The sequence below is a fragment of the Anomaloglossus baeobatrachus genome, chromosome 4, assembly GCF_048569485.1.
Source record: "Anomaloglossus baeobatrachus isolate aAnoBae1 chromosome 4, aAnoBae1.hap1, whole genome shotgun sequence".
Lineage (NCBI taxonomy): Eukaryota > Metazoa > Chordata > Amphibia > Anura > Aromobatidae > Anomaloglossus > Anomaloglossus baeobatrachus.
The window spans coordinates 261744325-261772295 of record NC_134356.1 but is presented as its reverse complement, the minus strand read 5'-3'; the positions used below and the strand labels follow the sequence as shown (position 1 = coordinate 261772295).

General features: G+C 51.1%; 1 protein-coding gene across 3 annotated transcripts in view; it reads left to right on the top strand.

Moving 5' to 3' along the window:
- EEA1 (early endosome antigen 1) overlaps nucleotides 1-27971 on the top strand; it is a 302741-nt gene that overhangs the window by 98056 nt on the left and 176714 nt on the right. For 2 of the 3 annotated variants that reach the window (XM_075344800.1, XM_075344801.1), the window contains 2 exons: nucleotides 4672-4793; nucleotides 13641-13796. In XM_075344800.1, coding sequence (XP_075200915.1) covers nucleotides 4672-4793; nucleotides 13641-13796 — 278 coding nt within the window. Of the gene's footprint in view, nucleotides 1-4671; nucleotides 4794-13640; nucleotides 13797-15556; nucleotides 15572-27971 lie in introns of all 3 variants that reach the window. The other variant, XM_075344799.1, reaches the window with a different exon arrangement.

Below are 27971 nucleotides of genomic sequence, written 5' to 3'. Positions count from 1 at the left end.
GCGGCCGGGTCCGCCGGCGCTGCCTCGGCCGCGAGGCAGCGTCAAAATTTAGCCCCCGGCTTCGGCCTGGTCCTCGGCGTCCCAGGCCCGCCTCCTGCGCAGCGCTATTGGCCTCCGGCCTCTCCTTCTCCGCCCTCTGCTCTGCCCCAGGCATCATCAGGGGGGTGGGGGATATTTTTTCCCGCTCTGTGTTCATTTTATTTAAAAAAAACAAAAAAAAAAAAAACAAAAAAAACAACAACAAAGATTATGGCAGACTCCCGGTCTGAGGATTGCTGAGGCTGCAGCAACTTTTTTCGGGGAAAAACAGAACACACTCTTTTGGTAGTGTATATTTTGTTTATTGGGTCGATTTTTTTTTTATTATAGCTACGTGCATGATCTTTCATACATTGACTCCTACATTGCTTATGCGGGCACTTGTTTTCTATCACGTTTTTAGTACATAGCGTTTCCAGCTCGACTTTTAGTGATTTTGGGCCGGTAAGCCCAAGACTCGGTCCCCTCTTTTGTGAGTTAGTTTCAAGAAGATGTCAGATTGCTGTTGACCCCTGCCGGTTTGTAACGCCCGTCTCAGGCCACAACTCCCCTCGCTACGTCCCTCGGGTTCGTGCGCATGCGCCGCATCTCCCGCCGATGCTCGGTCATACCATCCATAGGGCTGGCGCAATCCCCTCGGGGAGGGGAGTCCCGTCCCAGGGACTTGTTCTTCTATGCTGGAAGCGGACCCGCCAGGTCTCGTCCTTGTGGCTCCCCAGTTTCCACTTATCCCCCAGGTCCAGACTGTCCTTCCTCTGGCAGTCTTTCGACCTCTCGGGTGATGGCCCAGGCTTCCACCTCTGCTGGATTCCGAGCAGGACCTAGATGTCTTGGCGCATGACGAATAGCCGGCTAAAAAATGGTGAGTCAAGCCGTAAGGCTACGGACAGCCCTCTTCTCTCCGTGCACGCAGGTCTCCCTTAAGACATTTGAAGCAGACCCTTATGTGATCAGAGGACATCCAGAGCTCGCCGAGTTACCGCGGGCTCACAGACGACTGCCAGACACGGAGTTGACCAGCAGTAAGTCTTGTCATTGTCTTTTTTCCCTTCTCCAAGGTGATTTCGGAGAGAAGGGGCACACTATACTGGAGTCGTTAATGATCACAGACGGCAACCAGACACGGCGTTTACCAGCGGTAAGTCGTGTTATTGTCATTTCATCCCCCCAAAGGGCTCTGGAGAAAGGGGGCATGCCTCTTTGCAGGGAACAAGGTGGGGACCACTGCGGTTTTTCTCAGTGGACAGCCAGTTCGCACGGTGACTGCGTGATCATGGATAATCCCCGGACGTGATTTTTCCCAGTGGTAAGTCCGTTTATTTGTCTTGCCCCTTCTCGAAGGGGGCTCCGAAAGGAAGCGGCACGCTACCCTTTAGGCGACCCGCCTGGGTTCCTCCGGGTTTCTCGTCACTATCATGCCGCTCCGCAGGGACTTCCCGGACACCATACGCAGCGGTCCACGTCCCACCTATGCCGACCCAGGGCTGGGTATCCTCTTGAGTGAGTACCCTCTTTTCACAAACCTGATGTCTGACCGCTACTCGGCCTGAACCTCTAGCATCAGTGTTTCCACCATCGTGACGTCTGACTCGGGATCAGGAACGCAGATTCGACATCTAGGAAGTCGCTGACTTTTTTCCCGACTTTCGGGAACGCCCTTTCGGAGATAGGTCGCGTCTAGTTTATCCCTAGGCTACGTCAGGGTAGACTACTCTCCCCCCTAGGCTACGTAAGAGAAGGGTATATCCCTTTCCCGGCTTCGGCCCTGATGCACCAGGTTCGTTCCCTCACGCAAACCCGTCTGGAAGCCTTTATCCCTACAACAGCCATCTCCGCTTTGCATGGCTGCGGTCCTTTCCAGCCTTTCTAAATATGCTTACAGGGATCACTGTCCCTACGCCTCCTACTCTGCAGAGCTGCTAGGCTTTCTCCGCCCAGAAACGACCAGGAGGCCCAGAGTCTCCCTTCAAGAACCATCGCCTTGAGGTTTAGACCATCATCACCCTCTAGGAAGCTACCCCTTCCTTGCTACTAGGGTAGCTGAGCTACCGGAAGGAGTCCTCCCAGACCCGGTCCGGTCCGGTCCAACATCCCTCAGGCACAGTATTCGAGCCGTTCAAGGGAGGCTACTCCTCACGCAGGAGTAGTTTTTTCCCTCCTGACACAGAGCCCCGCGTGCTTTTTGCCTCCCGCGCCCGTTTCTTCCCTTCGGTTTTTTTGGTTCCTTCACAGCCTGTGGCGGTGATAGCGACGGTGCACATACCAGATTTCATCCCGGACTCTCCAACGGAGGACACTGAGGAACGGAGACAGGAAGGTTTTGTCTTCGTGGGTGCCCGCCAATCCCCTCCTAGCGGACCAGTCTTCGCAACCATCCCTGGGAAGCTCCCTTTCCTCATCTGGAACTTATTATCACCCGTCACCAGCCTCCCGTGCTAGGGTATGCTATCCCACCATTCCTCGGCAGGGTCCCGAGGGACACTCCTAGAGCGTCGTCTCTCCTTCAACATTCCGGACTTCAGAGCCAGCTGGTTAGCCCAGTTACAATTTCTTCTCTAGGTCGCGGTGACCCAGCCAGGTTCCAGTCGGACCATGCCACAGCGGTGATTACATCATCCACCAGGAAGATGCAGAGAGTGTCATGGCAAGAGAAGAGGCCAAGAAGATCTTGCTCTGGGACGGGTCCCTTCACTCGCTAATCTCGGCAGCACATCCCTAGCGTGGACGTTTGGACGGCCGATGTCCGCGGTAGGATGGACCTCGCGTAGGTAAAGGGCTCCAACGCGGAAATCACCAGCCAGATCTCTGGCGAAGGAAGACCTCCGGTCGTGGACCGTTTTTGGCCTTCCGATCCAAATCTCAGTCAAGGGTGCTTAAAGTATGCACCTGCTCTGGACTAGATGTCGACGCCCTAGTCCGGTCGTGTAGCCTGTTCAGGCTCTCGTGCATCTGCCCGCGGCTTCCTATGATCTCGAGGGTTCTCAGGATGGACCAAGGCAAGCGATAGATCGGGAGTGACCCAGGCGAGCATTACTCATCTCCTCGCAACTGCCCCGTGGCCCCCTCCAGACCGCAAAATTCTTCCGTGTCGGGGCCCCTCTAGTCTACCAGGGCTCAGAAGTCCCAAATTACATGGCCTCATCAGTGGATCCCGGATGCTGGCTCGTCAGGCCTGTGGGCAAGATGATGGCAGACATTAAAGAGGGCCGGGAATCAAGTTTCCTCGAAGAGTTATTATCTTGTTCACTAGAGATGTGGGACCTGAATTTCCCTGCTCCCACCTGTTTTGATAGGTGGGCTCCTTGTGGCCATCGGGTTGTTACAGACGGCATCAGGGCGGACAGCCCTCTTGTCATTTTTTCCCCACTTTTCCGGCTCCGCCAGCAGGACAAGGGGGGGCTCCAGCCAGAACCTTTCGTTTCTGTCCAAGACACCTCGCTGTTCCTTCCAGCAGAGGACTTTGGGTTTCGGTCTTTCGGTTCTAGGCTCCTCTCTCAGCCTAAAAGGGGCATAGTTCGTTCCAGGGCTGGTGCGAGCCCTCAGTTTTTCGTGTCTGCAGGGCACCATTTTTCGGTTACACCGACCGTCAATTCATCCTTCCACCCTTGCCCAAGAAGCGTGTGCCGGCGCCATGGGCCAGAATTTCACATGGATCCTTTCCTCCATATGTGCAGACTATCGCATGAAGGACGGACTTCCGCCGCGGTCTACCGGGCAAGGGGCACCCTCGAACGATTGGACTCCAGTCGTCGATCGACCAGGTCCCCTGGTCCGCCACCCGCTCTAGCTGGCATACCGTGACTATTTTCTACCAGGTTCACACACAAGCTTCGGCAGAGGCCAGTCTTGGCGTAGGGTTTGCGGGTGGCATTGGCACACCTGTAACAATGTAGGCGCTTGTAGGTCTGGGTCAAGCCCAGCAAGGGGGAAGTGGCTTCCTTCCTATCTCCGGTGATGGTTTTTCTTCCCACCCAGGGACTGCTTTTGGACGTCCCATGGTCCTGTGTCCCCCAATGAAACGATAGAGAAAGAAGGATTTTTGTGTACTCACCGTAAAATCTCTTTCTCTGAGTCTTCATTGGGGGACACAGCACCCACCCTGCTTGTGTTTTTTGTTATATAGGACATGCCTTTTGCCCCAGTGCCTGTATTCCCAGGTCACTGGTCACACGAATGATCGTCATAGTTTCTTACCTTGTTTTATTCAGGATTGTTTGGTTCTCCTCCTACTGCTTGTGCACTAAACTGATTGAGCCCGCCTCCGGCTCAGGGGTTATACTGCTGGGGAGGAGCTAACTTTTTCTGTTTACTTAGTGTCAGCCTCCTAGTGACAGCAGCATAACCCATGGTCCTGTGTCCCCCAATGAAGACTCAGAGAAAGAGATTTTACGGTGAGTACACAAAAATCCTTCTTTACCATTCTATTAAATTTCTACTCTGGACTACATTTTAACTTCACCATATTTTACCATAGTAGATGCAAAGTTATAGCCAGAATCTAATCCTGACTTTCGACAGCACTTGGGAAGTGCTATAAGGATCCAGTTACTTTTTTAGAATAAGTGTTAATGCTATTCATGTGTAAATTCCCATTTTTACTTAACAAGGTTTTCTTATAATGTTTTAATATAGATTTAAAGGCCTTACGTGATGAAGAAAAAGGTCACTTTGCTGCGGCCGAGGAGAAAGTGAAAAGTTTAAACCAGGAAATGCAGATAAGGTCACGTGTAATAGAAGATCTGAAGACTGAGCTGGTAAATGCTATCATAATCTTAACGCCTCAAATTTCTATATTAACATTTCAACTAATGATTAATAAGGTCCATGTGCTAAAAAGCAAAACATTTACATCAGTCAATTGGCTTCAATAAATTCTATCCATCCCATCCATCCCCTTCCCGCTGTAGTTTTCTTATTTTCAGGATGTAAATATTTGACCCCCTTGAATTTTCCAACCTTTTCCCACATTTCAGGCTTCAAACCTAAAGATAAAAATTAAAATTTTATGGTGAAGAATCAACAAGTTGGACACAATTGTGAAGTTGAACGGAATGTATTGCTTATTTTAAACTTTTGGGAAAAATAATAAACTGAAAATTGGGGTGTGCAATATTATTTGGCTCTTTTAAGTTAAAACTTTGTAGCGCCACCTTTTGCTGCGATTACAGCTGCAGTCGCTTGGGGTATGTGTCTATCAGTTTTGCACATCGAGAGACTGAAATTCTTACCCATTCTTGTTTTGCAAACAGCTCGAGTTGAGTGAGGTTGGATGGAGAGCGTTTGAGAACAGCAGTTTTCAGCTCTTTCCACAGATTCTCAATTGGATTCAGGTCTGGACTTTGACTTGGCCAGTCTACCACCTGGATACGTTTATTTGTGAACCACACTACTGTAGATTTTGCTTTTATGTTTTGGATCATTGTTTTGTTGAAAGACAAATCTCCGTCCCAGTCTCAGGCCTTTTACAGACTCCAACAGGTTTTCTTCAAGAATGGTCCTGTATTTGGCTCCATACATCTTTCCATCAATTTTCTCCATCTTCCCTGTTCCTGCTGAAGAAAAGCAGGCCCAAACCATGATGCTGCCACCACCATGTTTGACAGTGGGGATGGTGTGTTCAGGGTGATGAACTGTGTTGCTTTTACGCCAAACATATCATTTGCCATTGTGCCCAAAAAGTTTGATTTTGGTTTCATCTGACCAGAGCACCTTCTTCCACATGTTTGGTGTCTCCCAGGTGGCTTGTGGCAAACTTTAAACTACATTTTTTATGGATATCTTTGAGAAATGGCTTTCTTCTTGACACTCTTCCATAAAGGCCAGATTTGTGCAGTGTACGACTGATTGTTGTCCTATGGACACTCTCTCTCACCTCAGCTGTAGATCTCTGCAGTTCATCCAGAGTGATCATGGGCTTCTTGGCTGCATCTCTGATCAGTCTTCTCCTTGTTTGAGATGAAATTTTTGAGGGACAGTCGGGTCTTGGTAGATTTGGAGTGGTATGATACTCCTTCCATTTCAATATGATCGCTTGCACAGTGGAATGTTTAAAGTTGTGGAAATCTTTTTGTAACCAAATCCGGCTTTAAACTTCTCCACAACAGTATCACGGACCTTTCTGTTATGTTCCTTGGTCTTCATGATGCTATCTGCGCTTTAAACAGAACACTGAGACTATCACAGAGCAGGTGAATTTATACGGAGATTTGATTACACACAGGTGGCTTATATTTATCATCCTCAGTCATTTAGGACAACATTGGATCATTCAGAGCTGCTCAATGAACTTCTGGAGAGAGTTTGCTGCACTGAAAGTAAAGGGGTTGAATAATATTGCACGCCCCAATTTTCACTTTAATATTTTTTTACAAACGTTTAAAATAAGCAATAAATTTTGTTCAACTTCACAATTGTGTCCCACTTGTTGTTGATTCTTCAACATAACATTAACATTTTCTTTATCGTTCCTTTGGGAGATCCAGACCATGGGTGTTTAGCTTCTGCCTCCGGAGGACACACAAAGTACTACACTTAAAAGTGTAGCTCCTCCCTCTGAACTTATACACCCCCTGGTGAGCAGACCCAGCCAGTTTATTGCTTTGTGTTCAGGAGGCATACATCCACACATGCATTCTCATATGATTTTTTCCTTTTGGAATGAGATTGAAGAAGTGCGGACCCCCGGCATGTCCCTTCTCACCCCACTGTGTCGGCGGTGTTGTACGGTTGATTTCCAAGGCTGGAGCCTTACATGCCGTGCTCCTTCACCATCCCTCCTGGGCTCTGGCTTGAAGTGGGAGCCAGCACGGTTTCCCTGCCTGGCAGGAGACCGGTCTCCATCCGCAGCCCTTCAGGACCCTGCTGGACCGGAGCACTCATCCCCAGGGACCTGGCCCTGCGTCTCAGCAGCTAAGTACCTGAGACGTTTATATTTTGGGGGTCCCTGTGCTTTATTGTTTGGGGAGAGTGTGCTTACTGTATTTATTGGCATTTCCGGCGGGTTCTCTAGCTGTCGCCCGAGAACCGCGCCGATGGTGCCTACGCGTCGGCCTCGCCGCTCAAATTTAGGCCCCGGCTTCGCCGGAGGCCTAGTTTCTGTTCTCTTTCCTTGCATGTCATTCATGCAGAGGGACAGGCTCGGCTCCTCCCGGCGGCCGTTCTGCACAGGGGAGGGACACTCCCCACTGCTGTGCGTGTCTACTCCCCTGTAGGTCTCTATGGCCCTCCAGATCCCGCTCTCACAGCCAAGTCCCGCCCCCTCTTTTCGCTCCGGCGGCCATTTTCTCAGACAGAGTTCACTCGGTGCTGGTCTGCACTCTGCATCCCTGCTGAAGTGCTGTGCTTGGGGGTCCGGGCTTCGGGATCTGGAGGGCACACAACACCGCTCCAGCGGTCTGGTAAGCCACAACCGGTCTCTGGTTGTGGACCTCTGTATATACTCTCTGGGGTTCATTCTCTTGCAGAGCCCCCACTCCAGCAGCATGTCTCACACGAGGAGCAAGGCTCCAAAGCTTTATTCTGTATGCGCTGCATGTAAGCTCCTGCTGCCTGAGCAGAGCACCTATCCTCATTGTGATGTCTGCTCTAACTTGGCGGTGCCACAGCCTGGAGTCTCACCCCCAGTGGTCTCTCAGGCTGCTCCTGCTCCTGTGGCTGAACCCCCGGCTTGGGTAGAATCCTTTTCTAGGTCTATCTCCCAGTCTTTTGCTGAGTCCATGGGACTTCTGTCCAGGACTTTGATGAATATGCATCAGCCCCCTTCACAGGGTGCCCCCTACTGCTATGGGTCCCTTAGGTTCGGAGCTCACAGAGGATTCATCATCAGGGCCCAGACCCCGTCCTCCTAAGAAGAGACGCAGGGTTCCCTCTCCCTCCTCCTCCCACGGCTCTGATTCAAGAGCTGACTCGCAGGATGAGGAGGATGCCTTTACAGGGGGCTCGGAGGCTAACTCCATGTACCCCATTGATCTGTCCGAGGGTGACTCAGATCTTAGTGACTTGATTGCTTCCATTAATTCTGTACTGGATCTCAATCCACCAGTATCAGAGGAGCAACCTTCTCTGGCAGAAAAGCACCAGTTTACCTCCCCTAAGAGAGCAAAGAGTGTGTTCTTTAACCACTCCAGTTTTCAGGCCGCTGTGATCAAGCCCAGGGCCTGTCCTGACAAACGCTTCCCAAAGCGTGGTTCTGATGACCGTTTTCCCTTCCCACCTGTGGTGATCAAGGAGTGGGCTCAGTCCCCAAAGGTAGACCCTCCGGTGTCTAGGCTCTCAGCCCGGACCGTTGTGTCGGTGGCTGATGGCACCTCCCTTAAGGATTCCACTGACCGTCAGATTGACCTTCTGGCCAAATCCGTGTATGAAGCGGCGGGGGCCGCGTTTTCCCCGACATTTGCAGCAGTGTGGGCTCTCAAAGCCATCTCTGCTTCTCTAGAGGAGATGCATTCCCTCACCAGGGACTCTATGCCCGAAATGGTTGCCTTAACTTCCCAAGCTTGAGCTTTTTCATCTTATGCCATGTCTGCCATGCTGGAAGCTTCTCACCGCACTGCGGTGGCTTCGCCTAATTCCCTCGTTATCCGCAGGATCTTGTGGCTTCGAGAGTGGAAGGCAGATGCTTCTTCTAAGAGGTACCTTGCTGGGCTCCCTTTTGCTGGGTCCCGGCTGTTCGGAGAACAGCTGGATGAAATTATTAAGGAAGCTACTGGCGGGAAGAGTACTTCCATGCCACAAACCAAAACCAGGAAACCTGCAGGTTTCGCTCCTTTCGTTCCTCCAACTGGTCGTCCTCTAAGCCCTCGGCCTCGTCCGCTAACTCAGCCAAGGACCAGAAATCCAACTGGCGCCCAAAAGCGCGTCCACAGAAGACCACAGGAGGGGCTGCCACTAAGGCAGCCTCCTCATGACTCTCTGCCCGCTCCGGCGACGTCCTTAGTCGGTGGCAGGCTCTCCCACTTTGGCGACGCTTGGTTTCAAAAAGTCTCCGATCAGTGGGTGAGAGATATCATCTCCCACGGCTACAGGATAGAATTCTCTTCCAGCCCGCCAAACAGATTTTTTCTCTCAACTCCCCCTTGCTCCAAGGCCGCCGCCTTCTCGCAGGCCGTGGCAGCCTTGCAGGCCAACGGAGTAATTGTACCGGTTCCCACCCGGGAACGGTTCAGAGGTTTCTACTCAAATCTCTTCCTAGTTCCCAAAAAAAACTTTACCTTCCGGCCCATCCTCGATCTCAAGCTTCTCAACAAGCATGTTCAGGTGCGGCACTTTCGCATGGAGTCTCTGCGATCAGTCATTGCCTCAATGACCCAAGGGGATTTCCTGGCATCCATCGACATCAGAGATGCCTATCTGCATGTGCCAATTGCAGTTTCACACCAGCGTTGGCTACGTTTTGCAATAGGAGAAGATCATTTCCAATTCGTGGCTCTCCCCTTCGGGTTAGCCACGGCCCCTCGGGTATTCACCAAGGTCATGGCAGCAGTGATTGCGGTTCTGCACCTCCAGGGGTTGGCAGTGATTCCTTAACTGGACGACCTTCTAGTCAAGGCTTCATCCAGCGCAGACTGTCAGCGGAGTGTCTCGCTCACTCTCGCCACTCTAGCCCAATTCGGGTGGCTTGTCAATCTGCCCAAATCCACTCTGACTCCGACCCAGAGTCTTACGTACCTAGGGATGCAGTTCGAGACTTTGCCGGCACTTGTGAAGTTGCCCTTAGTCAAACAGCAGTCACTCCAGCTAGCGGTGCGCTCTCTGCTGAGGCCCCGCCGTTACACCCTCAGGCGTCTGATGCAGGTGCTGGGTCAAATGGTGGCGTTCATGGAGGCTGTTCCCTTTGCCCAGTTCCATCTGCGCCCCCTGCAGCTGGACATTCTCCGCTGTTGGGACAAGCGGCCTTCCTCCTTACACAGGTTAGTGGCTCTGTCGCCACAGACCAGGAGCTCTCTTCAGTGGTGGCTTCGGCCCCTCTCCCTGTCCCAGGGGCGCTCCTTCCTGGCCCCGTCCTGGGTGATTCTCACCACGGATGCCAGTCTATCCGGCTGGGGAGCGGTATGTCTCCACCACAGAGCGCAGGGCACTTTGACTCCGTCCGAGTCAGCCCTTTCAATCAATGTGCTGGAAACCAGAGCTGTGCTTCTAGCTCTCCTAGCTTTTCACCACCTGTTGGCGGGCAGGCACATTCGAGTCCAGTCAGACAACGTGACAGCGGTTGCCTACATCAATCACCAAGGCGGGACACGCAGCCGCCTGGCAATGTTGGAGGTACAACGCATCCTTCAATGGGCGGAGGACTCAAAGTCCACCATATCCGCAGTCCACATCCCAGGCGTGGAAAACTGGGAGGCAGATTATCTCAGCCGTCAAACCGTGGACGGTGGCGAGTGGTCCCTGCACCCGGCAGTGTTTCACTCAATCTGCCGCAAATGGGGCACTCCGGACGTGGACCTAATGGCATCCCGTCACAACAAAGTTCCTGTTTACGTGGCTCGCTCCCACGATCCTCAGGCATTCGCCGCGGACGCTCTGGTTCAAGACTGGTCCCAGTTTCGTCTGTCCTACGTGTTTCCCCCTCTAGCTCTCTTGCCCAGAGTCCTGCGCAAGATGAGAATGGAGGGCTGTCGAGTCATCCTCATTGCACCGGACTGGCCCAGGCGAGCTTGGTATCCAGACCTGCTCCATCTGTCCGTAGAGATGCCGTGGCATCTCCCGGACCGTCCAGACCTACTCTCGCAAGGTCCGTTTTTCCGGCCGAATTCTGCGGCTCTCAAATTGACGGCGTGGCTCTTGAGTCCTGGATTTTGACGGCTTTGGTATTCCTCCTGAAGTCATCTCCACTATGACTCGGGCCCGTAAGTCTTCCTCCGCTAAGATCTATCACAGGACTTGGAAAATGTTCCTGTCCTGGTGTCGCTCTACCGACCATCCTCCTTGGCCATTCTCCTTGCCGACCCTTCTGTCTTTTCTACAGTCCGGTCTGCAGCTAGGACTGTCCCTCAACTCTCTCAAGGGACAAGTCTCAGCTCTGTCAGTTCTGTTCCAGCGGCGTCTCGCTCGGCTGGCTCGGCGCGTCTCACATCATTCCGCCTTACCGGCGGCCCTTGGATCCCTGGGACCTTAACTTGGTTCTCACAGTTTTGCAGAAACCCCCCTTTGAGCCTCTTAGGGAGGTTTCTTTGTATCGTCTTTCACAGAAAGTGGCCTTTCTGGTGGCCATAACTTCCCTCAGGAGAGTCTCTGATTTGGCTGCGCTCTCTTCGGAGTCACCTTTTTTTAGTTTTCCATCAAGACAAGGTGGTTCTCCGTCCGACTCCGGACTTTCTTCCTAAGGTGGTCTCTCCTTTCCACCTTAACCAGGACATTACCTTACCTTCCTTTTGTCCGGCTCCTGTTCATCGCTTTGAAAAAGTGCTGCATACTCTGGATCTGGTGCGTGCTCTCCGGATCTATGTGTCTCGCACCGCTGCACTTAGGTGGTGCACTTCTCTTTTTGTGCTAACCACAGGTCGGCGCAAGGGCCTTTCTGCTTCTAAGCCGACCTTAGCCCGTTGGATTAGATCGACCATTTCGGACGCCTACCAGAGTACTCAGGTGCCTCCCCCGCCGGGGATCAAGGCACATTCGACCAGAGCTGTCGGTGCCTCTTGGGCTTTCAGGCACCAGGCTACGGCTCAACAAGTCTGTCAGGCTGCCACTTGGACTAGCCTGCACACCTTTTCGAAGCACTACCAAGTGCATGATCATGCTTTGGCAGATGCGAGCTTGGGCAGACGCATCCTTCAGGCGGCTGTCGCCCATTTGTGAAGTTAGGTTCTGCCTACTTCTTAGTTTTTCTGTTTATTTCCCACCCAGGGACTGCTTTGGAACGTCCCATGGTCTGGGTCTCCCAAAGGAACGATAAAGAAAAAGAGAATTTTGTTTACTTACCGTAAATTCTTTTTCTTATAGTTCCGTATTGGGAGACCCAGCACCCTCCCTGTTGCCTGTTGGCAATTTCTTGTTCCGCGTGTTATCACCGGCTGTTGTCGTGGACAGAGTCTCCAGTTGTTCCGGCTTTTGCTCTGTTCTACTTGTGGGTGGCTATTCTCCTTCAGCTTTTGCACTAAACTGTCTGGGTCTGCTCACCAGGGGGTGTATAAGCTAAGAGGGAGGAGCTACACTTTTAAGTGTAGTACTTTGTGTGTCCTCCGGAGGCAGAAGCTAAACACCCATGGTCTGGGTCTCCCAATACGGAACTATAAGAAAAAGAATTTACGATAAGTAAACAAAATTCTTTTTTTTATCCTTATGTTTGATGCCGGAAATGTGGGAAAAGGTTGAAAAATTCAAGGGGACCGAATTCTTTTGCAAGGCACTATATGACAGAAAAGTCAAAGTGCTTTAAAATTGTAAACCCTGCAGACAAAATAAACCCGCATTTCTGTGATAGATTTTAGTGTTTTTATTTTTACATCATTCATTATATGAAAAAAGTGACTTGGCAGTATGAGTCTCCAGGTCAGTATGATTATGGTGTCACAAAACATGCTTAGTTGTTTTTTTTTGTTTTTTTTTTTTAAATATGTAAGTGGTAAAAAATATTTTTATGGAAATTTTGTAAAAAAAAAAAAAAAAATTAGCTAGTGCTGCTACTTTTTGAGACCTAAAATGTTTTTTTTTTTTTAATTTTTGGTTGATGGAGCTATTTGAGGAATTGTTTTTTGCACCCCCTGAGCTGATGTTTTTAGTGGGGGATAGATGGGATGTGTTCTAGTCCGGTGCTTTAGAATTTATTTTACTACTACAGTACATACAGATCAGAATACTTTTATATTTTAATATGTCGGACTAAGAGACATGGCGATACCATGTGTATTTTTATTTTTATTTTTTTAAAATTTGGGAAAAAGGAGGGTAATTCAAACATGTTTATAATTTTTTTATTTTTTTTATTCTTGCTGCTATATGTTGTAGTCTTATTAGGAGTATGTGAATTTGCAATCACTTGAGCACTTGTACTATATACAGATGTAACTAGCAAACATCACGGTCTCCTGTGGATGCTAGCCACATTTTAACTTTCATAGGCGTTCTGTCAAGTCAGGCACAGGAGTCCTCAACAGAATACTAGCGATCTTTGCAACCCATCAACACCCAACGATCTGGATCCTGGGGCGCTACACACTGTAAATGCCACTGTCACAAATTGACAGCGAGTTTGAGCAGATTAACTCGGCAGAACATTCCTCAGACAACCAAAAATAACCTGATTGATAGCATGTGACGATAAGTGTGCCTATTGCTGTGTGTGGCGCTCTTACTCAATCCTGAATAAAGGGAGATGTTATGAAAAGGTTTCCATTTTTTCACCGTTTGCATATCGTTAATATGTAATATCGATCCTGCGATTTCCAGTATTCCATGACTTTTTCTTCTTGGCTCAGCATTTCTGTGTTGAGTGTATTATAAAGTTATAAAAAGTAACTATTGCACAATGGAAATACATTTTTTATTTTTTTTTTATAAGAAAACCATTTAATTCGTTATGTAGAATAATATGGTCTGCATATTTGTTTTCTTGCTACTTTTCTAGCCTTATGTATAGTTATAGTCTTTGTGCCTCCCAGTTGCAACGACCCGGAATAGAAGATGTGGCTGTCTTGAAAAAGGAGCTCATCCAGGTTCAGACGCTGATGGACAAAACCACTCAGGAACGTGAGAAAGAATCGGAGAATCTGAAAGATGAATGCAAGCAACTGCAAATGCAGAAGGCAAACTGTGAGGTAAGTGGGGGGTCGTACTGGAGAATGACATCCTAAAACCAAGTCATAGTATCGTCTTTTTACGTAGGTATAGTAGCTATGCGGACTGTCAGGTTATGGAAACTGGCATACCTTAATACAGTGGAACCTCGGTTTACGAGTAACTTGGTGTGCGAGTATTTCGCTATACGAGCAAAGCTTGCTTTAAATTTGTAACGCAGTTTACGAGCAAGCTTTGCTGTACGAGCAAATACTCACCGCACACACTTCCAGTTCCGTACTTTAACCGTGCTCTGACCCGCTCTTGCAGTCCGCACAAACACGCACACACACATATATTATGCTCACCTTTCCTTCCGTTCCATCGCCAGCCTCATGGTTCTTGTAGTTCGCCGATACAGGATGTATATCGGGTAACCATCGCGACAAAGGCAGCGCGCTGACCAATCAGAGGCAAGCAGCTCCTGCCTTTGACGTCAGCGCTCTGGCAGCGGAAGTTCCTCCATCGTCGCAATGGTTACCTGATACAAATCCTGTACCAGCGAACTACAAGAACCGGGAGGCCGGCGATGGAATAGAAGGTAAGGTGAGAATAGTGCGTGCGTGCGTGTTTGTGTGTGTGTGTGTGGACTGGCACAATAGGGGACCAGGATGGGACATTGAACAAGTTGTGGAAGGAATTGTCTGAGCTTGCATTATTTCCTATGGGAAATCTTGCTTTGCTAGATGAGTAACTTGGTTTACAAGCACATTCCCAGAACGGATTGTTCTCGTAAACCAAGGTTCCACTGTATAGGTCTTTTTTACACTTAAGAATGCAGCCCAAGCCGTCAATGCTGAATACAAAATTTGGGAATTGTGATTTTTATGTTCTTTCTTATCTTTCTCCATTTGTCAGCTATTTTCTTGTCTCTTTTGTGTCTTGTGTTATTTGTATTCATTATGTTTGTGAGTGACATTTAATACCAAGCAATATCCGCTTTCATGAACCAATTCCATGCATTCCTTTTTAAAAGTGCCAAACATAGACTGGAGTATGTTTTCAATTAAAGGCAAATGAGCCCTATACATTTGTACAATGAAAAAAGTAGTAATAAAGATTAATATTCTATGACTCCTCTGATCAAACAAAATGACATGGAAAAGTTTAGCATAAATTTTCTTAACAATTTTTCCATATTAAAATTCTAGATGCGCTTAATCCAGACTGGCTTAGTGTACACACGTTATGGCAGTCTTTCTGGAGTAGAAGGCGCCAAATGCATTACAACGCCCACAACACTTAATGAATTTGTCGCTTCTTCTGAATGGCGAGCACCAACCCATTTGATGGGCAGCCACGGCCATTCCCCGTCTATTCTTGCTTCTACCTATTTCTGCTTAGCAGATTCAAAGTGGCGTAAAGTCTCCAGAATTTTGGATCTTTTTAAACTTTTTTTTTTTTATCTGTTTTCTGGCATAAAAGCTCTAATGAATTGGCCTTATATCTTTTAAAATTTCTTACATTTCACTTGAGCATTTTACTCCAAATGATAATGACCCAAACGTTCGTACATTCCTCAGTGTAATCTACGTAGCGTTTACTATGACAAAAAAGAAACCGCAATATTGCGTACACCATGTCAGCACTATTATATTCTGGGGAATAACTTTGATAGTTGTATTTGTGTCAACTCCCAATATTTAGCTTCTATTCTGCAATGATTACTGGCCTTCATTTGCTGTTAATCACCTTTCATCCATCATCTTTGTCATTTTTCTCTCTTTGCTTGCTAATGGAGATAATCCCATTCAAGGTAATGGTTTAAACCAATTATATGGTATTGTGTAAATGCTGCGTAGAAGGACCATCAGACAATGATAAATGAAGTAAAGGTACCGTCACACTAAAGGCCCCTTTACACACTGAGACTTTGTAGCGATCCCGGCCAGGTTGGGATCGCTGGTGGGATCGCTACAAAGTCTCTGGTGAGTCGCTGGTGAGCTGTCCACGCAACAGCGATCCGGACCTGCAGAACGACCCAGCTAGTCATTGGGAACGTTGTAAAGCAGCTTTTCTTCATCGTTCCTTATGGGAGACCCAGACCATGGGTGTATAGCTTCTGCCTCCGGAGGACACACAAAGCACTACACTAAAAGTGAAGCTCCTCCCTCCGAGCATATACACCCCCCGGATGACAAATCCACCCAGTTCAATGCTTTGTGTTCAGGAGGTCACACACACTCATGCATCCTCTGATTTTTGATTTTTGATTTCAAAGATTTGGAAGAAAAGCGGGTCCAATCTGGACTCCCGGCATGTCCCTTCTCACCCCACTGTGTCGGCGGTGCTGTTAAGGTTGATTTTACAAGGCTGGAGCCTTCACATGCCGCGCTCCTTCACCATCCCCTGAGGCTCTGGCTTGAAGTGGGAGCCATCACGGTTCTCACTGCTTTGCAGGAGACCGGTCTCCATCCGCAGCCCTTTCAGGATCCTGCCGGACGGAGCGCTCATCCCCCAGGGACCTGGCACCTGCGTCTCACAAGCTAAGTACTGAGACGTTATTACCACAGAAAGTGGTCTTTCCAGGGGTCCCTTGTACTTTATATATTGGGGAGAGTGTGTTATATGTCTGTGTTAACATTTCTGGCCGGTTCTCCAGTTTTCACTGGAGAACCGCGCCGATGGTGCCTGCACGCTGGCCGCATGGAAAAATCTAGGCCCCGGCTTCAGTTGCGGCCTACTTTCGGTTTCACTGCCCCTGCATGTCAGTCATTCAGAGGGACAGTGCGGCTCCGCCCAGCGGCTGCTCAGCACAGGGAACGGACACTCCTCACTGAGGAAAGATTCCCTCCCCTGTATGCCTCATTTGCCCTCCGGATCCCGCTCTCAGAGTAGGCCCCGCCCCCTCTCCTCGCTCCGGCGCCATTTTATCAGCGTTCTCAATGTCTGCATAACCACATTGTGACAACTGGGGGCCTGGGCTGGGGGATCTGGAGGGCACAGAGATGTCTCTAGGTTAAACGGTCTGGCAAGCCACAACCTCCGGTTGTGGACCTGCTTATATACACTGTTTATATACTCTGCTGGGGGTCATTCTGGACAGAGCCCCCACTTCTGCAGCATGTCTCACATCAGAGCAAGGCTGCAAGGCTGTTCTTAATATGCACTGCATGTAGACTCGTACTGCCTGTACCGAGCACATAACCACATTGTGATGCTTGCTCTAACATAGTGGTCCCCCCAGCTGCTCCGGCTCCGGTGGCTGAACCCCCGGTTTGGGTAGAATCCCTCTCTCCAGGGGACAGCTGTCCGGACACTGCTGAGCATGCATCAGCCCCCTTCTCAGGGCGCTTCTGCTGCTACGGCTCGCTCAGCAAAGCTCACAGAGGATTGTTCATCTGGTCTTAGACCCCGTCCTCCTAAAATGGAGACGCAGGGTCCCCTTTCCTTCCTCGTCCCGCAGCTCTGATTTACGAGCTGACTCGCAGGACGAGGAGGATGCCTTTACTAGGGGCTCGGACGCTACTTCATGTACATTGATCTGTCCGAAGGTGACGCAGATGCTTATGATTTGATTGCGTCCATTATATTTGTACTGGACCTCAATCCGCCTGTATCAGGGGAGCATCCCCCTCTGGCAGAAAGGCATCAGTATACCTTAAGAGAACAAGGAGTGTGTTCCTTAACCACTCCAGTTTTTCAGGCCACTGTGACCAAGCCCAGAGCCTGTCCTGACAGACGCTTCCCAAAGCGTGGTTCTGATGACTGTTTCCCCCTTCCACCAGAGGTGGTCAAGGAGTGGGCTCATTCACCAAGGGTGGACCCTCCGGTGTCTAGACTTTCAGCCCGGACAGTTGTATCAGTGGCTGACGGCACCTCTCTAAGGATCCCACTGTCCGCCAGGTTGACCTTCTGGTCAAATCTATATATGAGGCGGCAGGGGCCTCGTTCTCCCCATCTTTTGCAGCAGTGCGGGCTTTCAAAGCCATCTCTGCTTCTCTGGAGGAGATGCATTCCCTCACAGGGACTTTATGCCCGAAATGGTTTCCTTAACTACCAGGCTCCAGTCTTTTCATCCTATGCCATGTCTGCCATGCTGGAGACTGTCACCGCACTGCGGTGGCCTCGGCTACTTCCCTCGCTATCCGCAGGTTCCTGTGGCTTCGAGAGTGGAAGGCAGATGCTTCTTAAGAAGTTCCTTGCTGGGCTCCCTTTTGCTGGGACCAGTCTATTCGGTGAACAACTGGATGAAATTATTAAGGAAGCTTTTGGCGGGAAGAGTACTTCCATGCCACAAACCCAGGAAACCTGTCCAGGGCAGGAACCAGTCGAGGTTTCGTTCCTTTCGTTCCTCTAACTGGTCGTCCTCTAAGCCCTCGGCCTCGTCCACTAACTCAGCCAAGGTCCGTAAACCAACTGGCGCATGAAGCCGCGTCCTCAGAAGTCCGCAGGAGCTGCTGCCACCAAGGCAGCCTCCTCTTGATTATCTGGCCGCGCCAGCAACGTCCTTGGTCGGTGGCAGGCTCTCCCACTTGGGCGACGTGTGGTTTCAACACGTCTTCGATCAGTGGGTGTGGGTTACCATCTCCCACGGCTACAGAATAGAATTCTGTCCAGCCCGCCAAACAGATTTTTTCTGTCAACTCCCCCCTGCTCAGGCTGTGGCATTCTTGCAGGCCAGTGGAGTAATTGTACCAGTTCCCGACTGGGAACGGTTCTGAGATTTCTACTCAAATCTCTTCCTAGTCCCCGAAAAGGACAGTGCCTTCCGACCTGGATCTCAAGCTTCTCAACAAGCATGTTCAGGTGCGGCATTTTTGCATGGAATCTCTGCGATCAGTCAATGACACAAGGAGATTTCTTAGCATCCATCGACATCAGAGATGTCTATCTGCATGTGCCAATCGCAGTTTCACACCAGCGTTGGCTACGTTTTGTAATCTGAGAGGAACATTTCCAATTCGTGGCTCTCCCCTTCGGGTTAGCCACGGCCCCTCGTGTATTCACCTAGGTCATGGCAGCAGTGGCTGCAGTTCTGCACCTCCAGGGGTTGGCAGTGATTCCTTACCTGGACGACCTTCTAGTCAAGGCTTCATCCAGTGCAGACTGTCAGCGGAGTGTCTCGCTCACTCTCGCCACGCTTGCAAGTCCACTCTGACCTCGACCCAGGAACTTACGTACCTAGGGATGCAATTCAAGACTCTGCTGGCACTTGTGAAGCTGCCCTTAGTCAAACAGCAGTCCCTTCATCTGGCGGTTCGCTCTCTGCTGAGGCTCCGCCATCATTCCATCAGGCACCTCATGCAGGTGCTGGGTCAGATGGTGGCGTCAATGGAAGCGGTTCCCTTTGCCAGTTCCATCTGCGTCCCCTGCAGCTGGACATTCTCCGCTGTTGGGACAAGCGGACCTCTTGCTTGCACAGGCTGGTGGCTCTGTCGCCACAGTCCAGGAGCTCTCTTTAGTGGTGGCTTCGGCCCCTCTCTCCACGCTCCTTTCTGGCCCCGTCCTGGGTGATTCTCACCACGGATGCCAGTCTATCCGGCTGGGGAGCAGTGTTTCTCCACCACCGAGCACAGGGCACTTGGACTCCGTCCGAATCAGCCCTCTCGATCAATGTGCTGGAAATCAGAGCTGTGCTCCTAGCTCTCGTAGCTTTTCTCCACCTGTCGGCGGGCAAGCACATTCGAGTCCAGTCAGACAACGCGACAGCAGTTGCCTACATCAATCACCAGGGCGGGACTTGCAGCCGCCTCGCAATGTTGGAAGTTCAACGTATCCTTCAGTGGACGGAGGACCCCAAGTCCACCATATCCGCAGTCCACATCCCAGGCGTAGAAAAATGGGAGGCAGATTATCTAGCCGTCAAACCGTGGACAGCGGCGGGAAGTAGGGCACTCCGGAAGTGGATCCAATGGCATCCCGGCACGACAACAAGGTCCCGGTTTACGTGGCTCGCTCCCACGATCCTCAGGCTTTGGCGGCGGACGTGGTGGTTCAGGATTGGTCCCAGTTCCGTCTGGCCTACGTGTTTCCCCCTCTAGCTCTCTTGCCCAGAGTCCTGCGCAAGATCAGAATGGAGGGCCGTCGGGTCGTACTCATCGCCCCAGACTGGCCCAGGCGAGCCTTGTTCCCAGACCTGCTCCGTCTGTCCGTAGAGGTGCCGTGGCATCTCCCGGACCGCCCATACCTTCTCTCACAGGGTCCGTTTTCCGCCAGAATTCTGCGGCTCTCAGATTGACGGCGTGGCTCTTGAGCCCTGAATCCTTACGGCTTCAGGCATTCCTTCCGAGGTCATCTCCACTATGACTCAGGCTCGGAAGTCTTCCTCGGCCAGGATTTACCACAGGACTTGGAGAATTTTCCTGTCCTGGTGTCGCTCTTCCGGCCATGCTCCTTGGCCGTTTTCCTTGCCGACCATCCTGTCATTTCTACAGTCCAGTCTGCAGCTCGGACTGTCCCTCAATTCCCTCAAGGGACGGGTCTCGGCTCTGTCAGTGTTGTTCCAGCGGCGTATCGCCCGACTGGCCCAGGTGCGCACCTTCATGCAGGGCGCATCTCACATCATTCCGCCTTACCGGCGGCCTCTGGATCCCTGGGACCTTAATCTGGTCCTCACGGCCTTACAGAAACCCCCCTTTGAGCCTCTTAGGGAGCTTTCGTTGTTTCGTCTTTCACAGAAAGTGGTCTTTCTGGTGGCCATAACTTCTCTCAGGAGAGTCTCTGATTTGTCTGGGCTCTCTTCGGAGTCACCCTTTTTGTTTTTTTCACCAAGACAAGGTGGTTCTCCGTCCGACTCCGGGCTTTTTCCCTAAGGTGGTGTCTCCTTTCCACCTTATCTAGGACATTTCATTGTCTTCCCTTTGTTCGGCCCCTGTGCATCGCTTTGAGAAAGCGTTGCATGCTTTAGATTTGGTGCGGACGCTCCGGATCTATGTGTCACGCACCGCTGTTCTTAGGCGGTGCACCTCTCTTTTTGTGCTGACCACAGGTCAGCGCAAGGGTCTCTCGGCTTCTAAACCGACCCTAGCTCGTTGGATTAGGTCGGCCATATCCGATGCCTACCAATGTTCTCAGGTGCCTCCCCCGCCGGGGATTAAGGCGCACTCGACCAGAGCTGTCGGTGCCTCTTAGGTTTTCAGGCACCAGGCTACGGCTCAGCAGGTCTGTCAGGCTGCCACTTGGTCTAGTCTGCACACCTTTTCGAAGCACTACCAAGTGCATGCTCATGCTTCGGCAGATGCGAGCTTGGGCAGACGCATCCTTCGGGCGGCTGTCGCCCATTTGTGAAGTTAGGTTTTGCCTACTTCTCAGTTTCTGTTTATTTCCCACCCATGGACTGCTTTGAGACGTCCCATGGTCTGGGTCTCCCATAAGGAACGATGAAGAAAAAGAGAATTTTGTTTACTTACCGTAAATTCTTTTTCTTATAGTTCCGACATGGGAGACCCAGCACCCTCCCTGTTGCCTGTTGGCAGTTTTCTTGTTCCGTGTGTTCTTCACCGGCTGTTGTTGTAGACAGAGGTTCCGGATATTCCAGGTTTTACTCTATCTCTACTTATGGGTGGATGTCCTCCTTCAGCTTTTGCACTAAACTGGGTGGATTTGTCATCCGGGGGGTGTATATGCTCGGAGGGAGGAGCTTCACTTTTAGTGTAGTGCTTTGTGTGTCCTCCGGAGGCAGAAGCTATACACCCATGGTCTGGGTCTCCCATAGGAACGTTAAAGAAAGGGTAGGATCTCTCATTTGCTCATTTTGGAAGTCATCTTTCTGGACTTCCAAATTCAGCCAAGAGGAAGGGGGACAGCCACCCGTGTCCGCCTCTGCCCCGGGTTCATCGGAATCACCCGTCGGAACTATAAGAAAAAGAATTTACGGTAAGTAAACAAAATTCTCTTTTTTGAAAGGGAAGTTGCTAACGAAGTCGCTGTAAAGGCCCCTTTACACACAGACTTTCTAGCGATCATGCTGCACAGCGGGAAACAAAGGACCAAAGAATGGTCCTGAGAGATGTGTAGTGATCAGCAACCTCATAGCAGGGGCCAGGTTGCTGATGTGTGTCACACACTGCAATGTCGCTGGGGAGGTCGCTATTACGTCACAAAACCGGTGACGTTACAGCGATGTCGTTTGCGATGTTGCAGTGTGTAAAGGGGCCTTAAGCGACGCTCCAGCGATCCCACCAGCAACCTGACCTGGCGGGGATCGCTGGAGCGTCGCTACACGGGTTGCTGGTGAGCTGTCAAACGGGCAGATCTCACCAGCAACCAGTGACCAGCCCCCAGCGCCGCGTGGAAGCGATGCCGTGCTTGGTAACTAAGGTAAATATCAGGTAACTAACCCGATATTTACCTTGGTTACCAGCGCACACCGCTTAGCGCTGGCTCCCTGCACTCCTAGCCAGAGTACACATCGGGTTAATTACCCGATGTGTAGTCTGCTATGTGTGCAGGGAGCGGGAGCCGGCACTTGCCGCGTGAGAGCGTCGGACGCTGGTAACGAAGTTAAATATCGGGTAACCAAGGGAAGGGCTTCTTGGTTACCCGATGTTTACCATGGTTACCAGCGTTCACAGAAGCTGGCTCCTGCTGTCTGCACATTTAGTTGTTGCTCTGTCGCTGTCACACACAGCGATGTGTGCTCCACAGCGCGAGAGCGACAACTAAAAAATGGTCCAGGACATTCAGCAACAACCAGCGACCTCACAGCAGGGGCCAGGTTGTTCCTGGATGTCGCACACAGCAACATCGCTGTTGCGTCACAAACGTCGTGCCTCAGCAGCGATGTTGCTTAGTGAGACGTGGACTTTACCTGTTGGTCTTTATTATGGAACTCAGGTAACTGACAAACATTACATCTGAAAATTGATGCACCATGGAACTTTGGATTGATAATGGAGGTAGACGTCTTTACCCACTGTTCCAGCACAGTTTGTTCTGGTGGTCTCCATTGTCCTGCAGCGATGATTGCTTGACTTTGTAGCCTTTGGCCTCAGTGGTAATGCCGGCATGTGTGTTATGTGACTTATGTCAGGGATTGGGTGCAGCAGTTGACGCGAATGATGTTTGGCACAGAGCCAGTGGGGATCACTGGATCAATGACACTGGAATTGTGGGTCTTTATAATTCTGATATGTGATTGTGTCATCTACTAATTTTAGAACCCCCCCTCCCCCCCCCCAAAAAAAAACGCTTTTTTAAAACTTTCTTGTCATTTCAGGTTGTGTTCAGAAAAATGTTTGCTGTGTACTTATCTGACTACATTACATGACTTTGATTCTGAAATAATCACCCCCCCCTTTCCCCTCTAAAGGCTCTAACTCTAATTTTCAGTTATTTCTGAGCTAGTGGGTGCAAAAAGTTTTGAAAAATAAAAAAACCTAAGTTCAAATCACCCCTCGTTCGCCCTATTGAAAATTAAAGGGTTAACGTAAAAAATCTACACACATTTGGTATCGCCACGTTGAGAAACGCCCGATCTTTCAAAATTATAAAATCAATCTGATCGGTAAACGGCGTAGCGGCAAAAAAATTCCAACTGCCATAATTAGTTTTTTCTTTGTCGCTCCATTGGGAGACCCAGACAATTGGGTGTATAGCTCATGCCTCCGGAGGCCACACAAAGTATTACACTAAAAGTGTAAAGCCCCTCCCCTTCTGCCTATACACCCCCCGTGCATCACGGGCTCCTTAGTTTTTATGCTTTGTGCGAAGGAGGCTGACATCCACGCATAGCTCCACAGCTTGGTCAGCAGCAGCTGCTGACTAGGTCGGATGGAAGAAAAGAGGGCCCATAACAGGGCCCCCAGCATGCTCCCTTCTCACCCCACTGTGTCGGCGGTGCTGTTAAGGTTGAGGTACCCATTGCGGGTACACAGGCAGGAGCCACATGCTGTTTTCCTTCCCCATCCCTTACTGGGCTCTGGGTGAAGTGGGATCCTAATCGGTCTCCAGGCACAGGGACCGTGCTCCCTCCGCAGCCCCTGGGAATCTGCTGGATAGGAGCCGGGTATCGTCAGGGACAAGGCCCTGCTACTGTGAGGTACTCTGTGTCCCCGTGGGGACCGCGCATGGAGCGCTTGTGCCATACACATTACAGCACTGCTGGGTGTGTTAGTGCGCCGGGGACTACCGCGCATGGAGCGCTTGTGCCATACACATTGCAGCACTGCTGGGTGTGTTAGTGCGCCGGGGACTACCGCGCGGCCGCGCTTATTGCCGGCCGCGCTTATAACTTTAGTCCCCGGCTTCTGCGGCCTAGTGTCGTATATTCCCGCCCACAGGCCTGCCAGTCAGGGGAAGGGCGGGACGCTGCACAGATCGTCAGCGCTGAGGGCTGGTGCATACATTAGTATCCTCCTCCCTCCTCACTCAGTACACTGGGGCACTAGATTCCCGCACTTTTCTTGGGCACGCCCACGGTCCCCTCCTCCCCACAGAACGCCAGCAGCCATTCCTGTCAGCGATTCAGACGCTGGAGAGGAGAGACAACACAGGGAGACCCAGGCAGGGGTGATCACACAACCGCTCTGAGCGGTCGGTAAGCAGCACCTGTGGTGCTGGCCCCACTGAGTACCGAAGTGTATATATATATATATATAGGCTTATAGGCTATACATTTGCACTGTACGGTCGCTCTGTTGTTTTTTGGCTATATACCCTCCTGGATTGTTCTCAGAGGAGACAACAGCATGTCGTCCGCAAAAAGCAAGGGTGCCAAAGCACAGGCGTACTTTGCAGCCTGTACATCATGTGCGGCTATACTACCGGCAGGTTCCACTGACCCTCATTGTGTGCAATGCTCGGCCCCTGTGGCACTTACTCAGCCGGAGCCTCTGCTACAGGTGGCCCAGGTGGAACCACCTGCTACCACTGTCCAGGTGACAGGGACGGAGTTTGCAGCTTTTGCTGACAAACTGTCTGAGAGTATGGATAAATGGTCTGCTAAAATACTAGAAGCCCTACAGTCCAGACCGGTGACTCAGGCCCCGGGAACTGTTCAATCTTTGACCCCTGGTCCCCCTCAATTGGAACAGCAAAGTGCCCCTGGGATGACCCTTAGATCCCAGGGTGAGGTCTCTGACACGGACCGCAGTCCCAGACCGCCTAAGCGGGCGCGCTGGGAAATTCCCTCCACCTCATCACACTGTTCAGGGTCTCAGCAGGAGGACTCTCTGGAGGATGAAGCGGAGGTAACAGATCAGGATTCTGATCCTGAAGCCGCTCTCAACCTAGATACACCTGAAGGTGACGCCGTAGTGAATGACCTTATAGCAACCATCAATCAGGTGTTGGATATTTCTCCCCCAGCTCCTACAATTGAGGAGTCAGCTTCCCCCCTGATGTTGTCAAGGGCTGGACTCAGTGTCCTAATGTGGATCCTCCAATCTCCAGACTGGCGGCTAGATCCATAGTTGCAGTGGAAGATGGGGCTTCACTCAAAGATGCCACTGACAGACAGATGGAACTATGGTTGAAATCCATCTATGAAGCTATCGGCGCGTCGTTTGCTCCAGCATTCGCAGCCGTATGGGCACTCAAAGCTATCTCAGCTTGTCAGGCGCAGATTAATGCAGTAACACGTACATCTGCCCCGCAAGTGGTGTCCTTAACCACTCAGGCGTCGGCGTTTGCGTCCTACGCCATTAATGCTATCCTGGACTCTGCGAGCCATACGGTGGTAGCATCCGCCAATTCGGTGGTAGTCCGCAGGGCCATGTGGCTACGTGAATGGAAGGCAGATTCTGCTTCCAAAAAGTTCTTAACCGGTTTGCCATTGTCTGGCGACCGCTTGTTTGGTGAGCGATTGGATGAAATCATTAAACAATCCAAGGGAAAGGACTCATCCTTACCCCAGTCCAGACCAAACAGACCTCAACCACGGAAGGTTCAATCGAGGTTTCGGTCCTTTCGGACCGTGGGCAGGTCTCAATTCTCCTCGTCCAAAAGGCCTCAGAAAGATCAGAGGAACTCCGATTCATGGCGGTCTAAGTCACGTCCTAAAAAGACCGCCGGAGGAACCGCTCCCAAAGCGGCCTCCTCATGACTTTCGGCCTCCTCAAACCGCATCCTCGGTCGGTGGCAGGCTCTCCCGCTTTTGCGACGATTGGCTGCCACAGGTAAAAGACCGATGGGTGAGAGACATTCTATCTCACGGTTACAGGATAGAGTTCAGCTCTCGCCCTCCGACTCGTTTCTTCAGAACATCTCCGCCCCCCGAAAGAGCCGATGCTCTTCTGCAGGCGGTGGGCACTCTGAAGGCGGAAGGAGTGGTGATCCCTGTTCCTCTTCAGCAACGGGGTCACGGTTTTTACTCCAACCTGTTCGTGGTGCCAAAAAAGGACGGATCCTTCCGTCCTGTTCTGGACCTAAAACTGCTCAACAAGCATGTGAAAACCAGGCGGTTCCGGATGGAATCACTCCGCTCCGTCATCGCCTCAATGTCCCAAGGAGATTTCCTAGCATCAATCGACATCAACTTGCCCTAAAGGCGTTCCAGCCGTGGCTGGAAGGCAAACAGATCCGAATTCAGTCGGACAACTCCACAGCGGTGGCATACATCAACCACCAAGGCGGGACACGCAGTCGGCAAGCCTTCCAGGAAGTCCGGCGGATTCTGCTGTGGGTGGAAGCCACAGCCTCCACCATATCCGCAGTTCACATCCCGGGCGTAGAAAACTGGGAAGCAGACTTTCTCAGTCGCCAGGGCATGGACGCAGGGGAATGGTCCCTTCACCCGGACGTGTTTCAGGAGATCTGTTGCCGCTGGGGCATGCCGGACGTCGACCTAATGGCGTCCCGGCACAACAACAAGGTCCCGACATTCATGGCACGGTCTCAAGATCACAGAGGTCTGGCGGCAGACGCCTTAGTTCAGGATTGGTCGCAGTTTCAACTCCCTTATGTGTTTCCTCCTCTGGCACTGTTGCCCAGAGTGTTACGCAAGATCAGGGCCGACTGCCGCCGCGCCATCCTCGTCGCTCCAGACTGGCCGAGGAGGTCGTGGTACCCGGATCTGTGGCATCTCACGGTCGGCCAACCGTGGGCACTACCAGACCGACCAGACTTGCTGTCTCAAGGGCCGTTTTTCCATCTGAATTCTGCGGCCCTCAACCTGACTGTGTGGCCATTGAGTCCTGGATCCTAGCGTCTTCAGGGTTATCTCAAGAGGTCATTGCCACTATGAGACAGGCTAGGAAGCCAACGTCCGCCAAGATCTACCATAGGACGTGGAAGATATTCCTGTCGTGGTGCTCTGCTCAGGGTTTTTCTCCCTGGCCATTTACCTTGCCCACTTTTCTGTCCTTCCTTCAATCCGGATTGGAAAAGGGTTTGTCGCTCGGCTCCCTTAAGGGACAAGTCTCTGCGCTCTCTGTGTTTTTTCAGAAGCGCCTAGCCAGACTTCCACAGGTACGCACGTTCCTGCAGGGGGTTTGTCACATCGTCCCTCCTTACAAGCGTCCGTTAGAACCCTGGGATCTGAACAGGGTGCTGATGGCTCTTCAGAAACCACCGTTCGAGCCAATGAGGGATATTTCTCTCTCACGCCTTTCGCAGAAGGTGGTCTTCCTAGTAGCAGTCACTTCACTTCGGAGAGTGTCTGAGCTAGCAGCATTGTCGTGCAAAGCCCCTTTCCTGGTGTTTCACCAGGACAAGGTGGTTCTGCGTCCGGTTCCGGAATTTCTCCCTAAGGTGGTATCCCCCTTTCATCTCAATCAGGATATCTCCTTACCCTCTTTTTGTCCTCATCCAGTTCACCAATGTGAAAAGGATTTGCACTTGTTAGATCTGGTGAGAGCACTCAGATTCTACATTTCTCGTACGGCGCCCCTGCGCCGCTCGGATGCACTCTTTGTCCTTGTCGCTGGCCAGCGTAAAGGGTCACAAGCTTCCAAATCAACCCTGGCTCGGTGGATCAAGGAACCAATTCTCGAAGCTTATCGTTCCTCGGGGCTTCCGGTTCCCTCAGGGCTGAAGGCCCATTCTACCAGGGCCGTGGGAGCGTCCTGGGCCTTGCGGCACCAGGCTACGGCTCAGCAGGTGTGTCAGGCAGCTACCTGGTCGAGCCTGCACACTTTCACGAAACACTATCAGGTGCATACCTATGCTTCGGCAGATGCCAGCCTAGGTAGGCGAGTCCTTCAGGCGGCGGTTGCCCACCTGTAGGACGGAGCCGTTTACGGCTCTATTACGAGGTATTATTTTACCCACCCAGG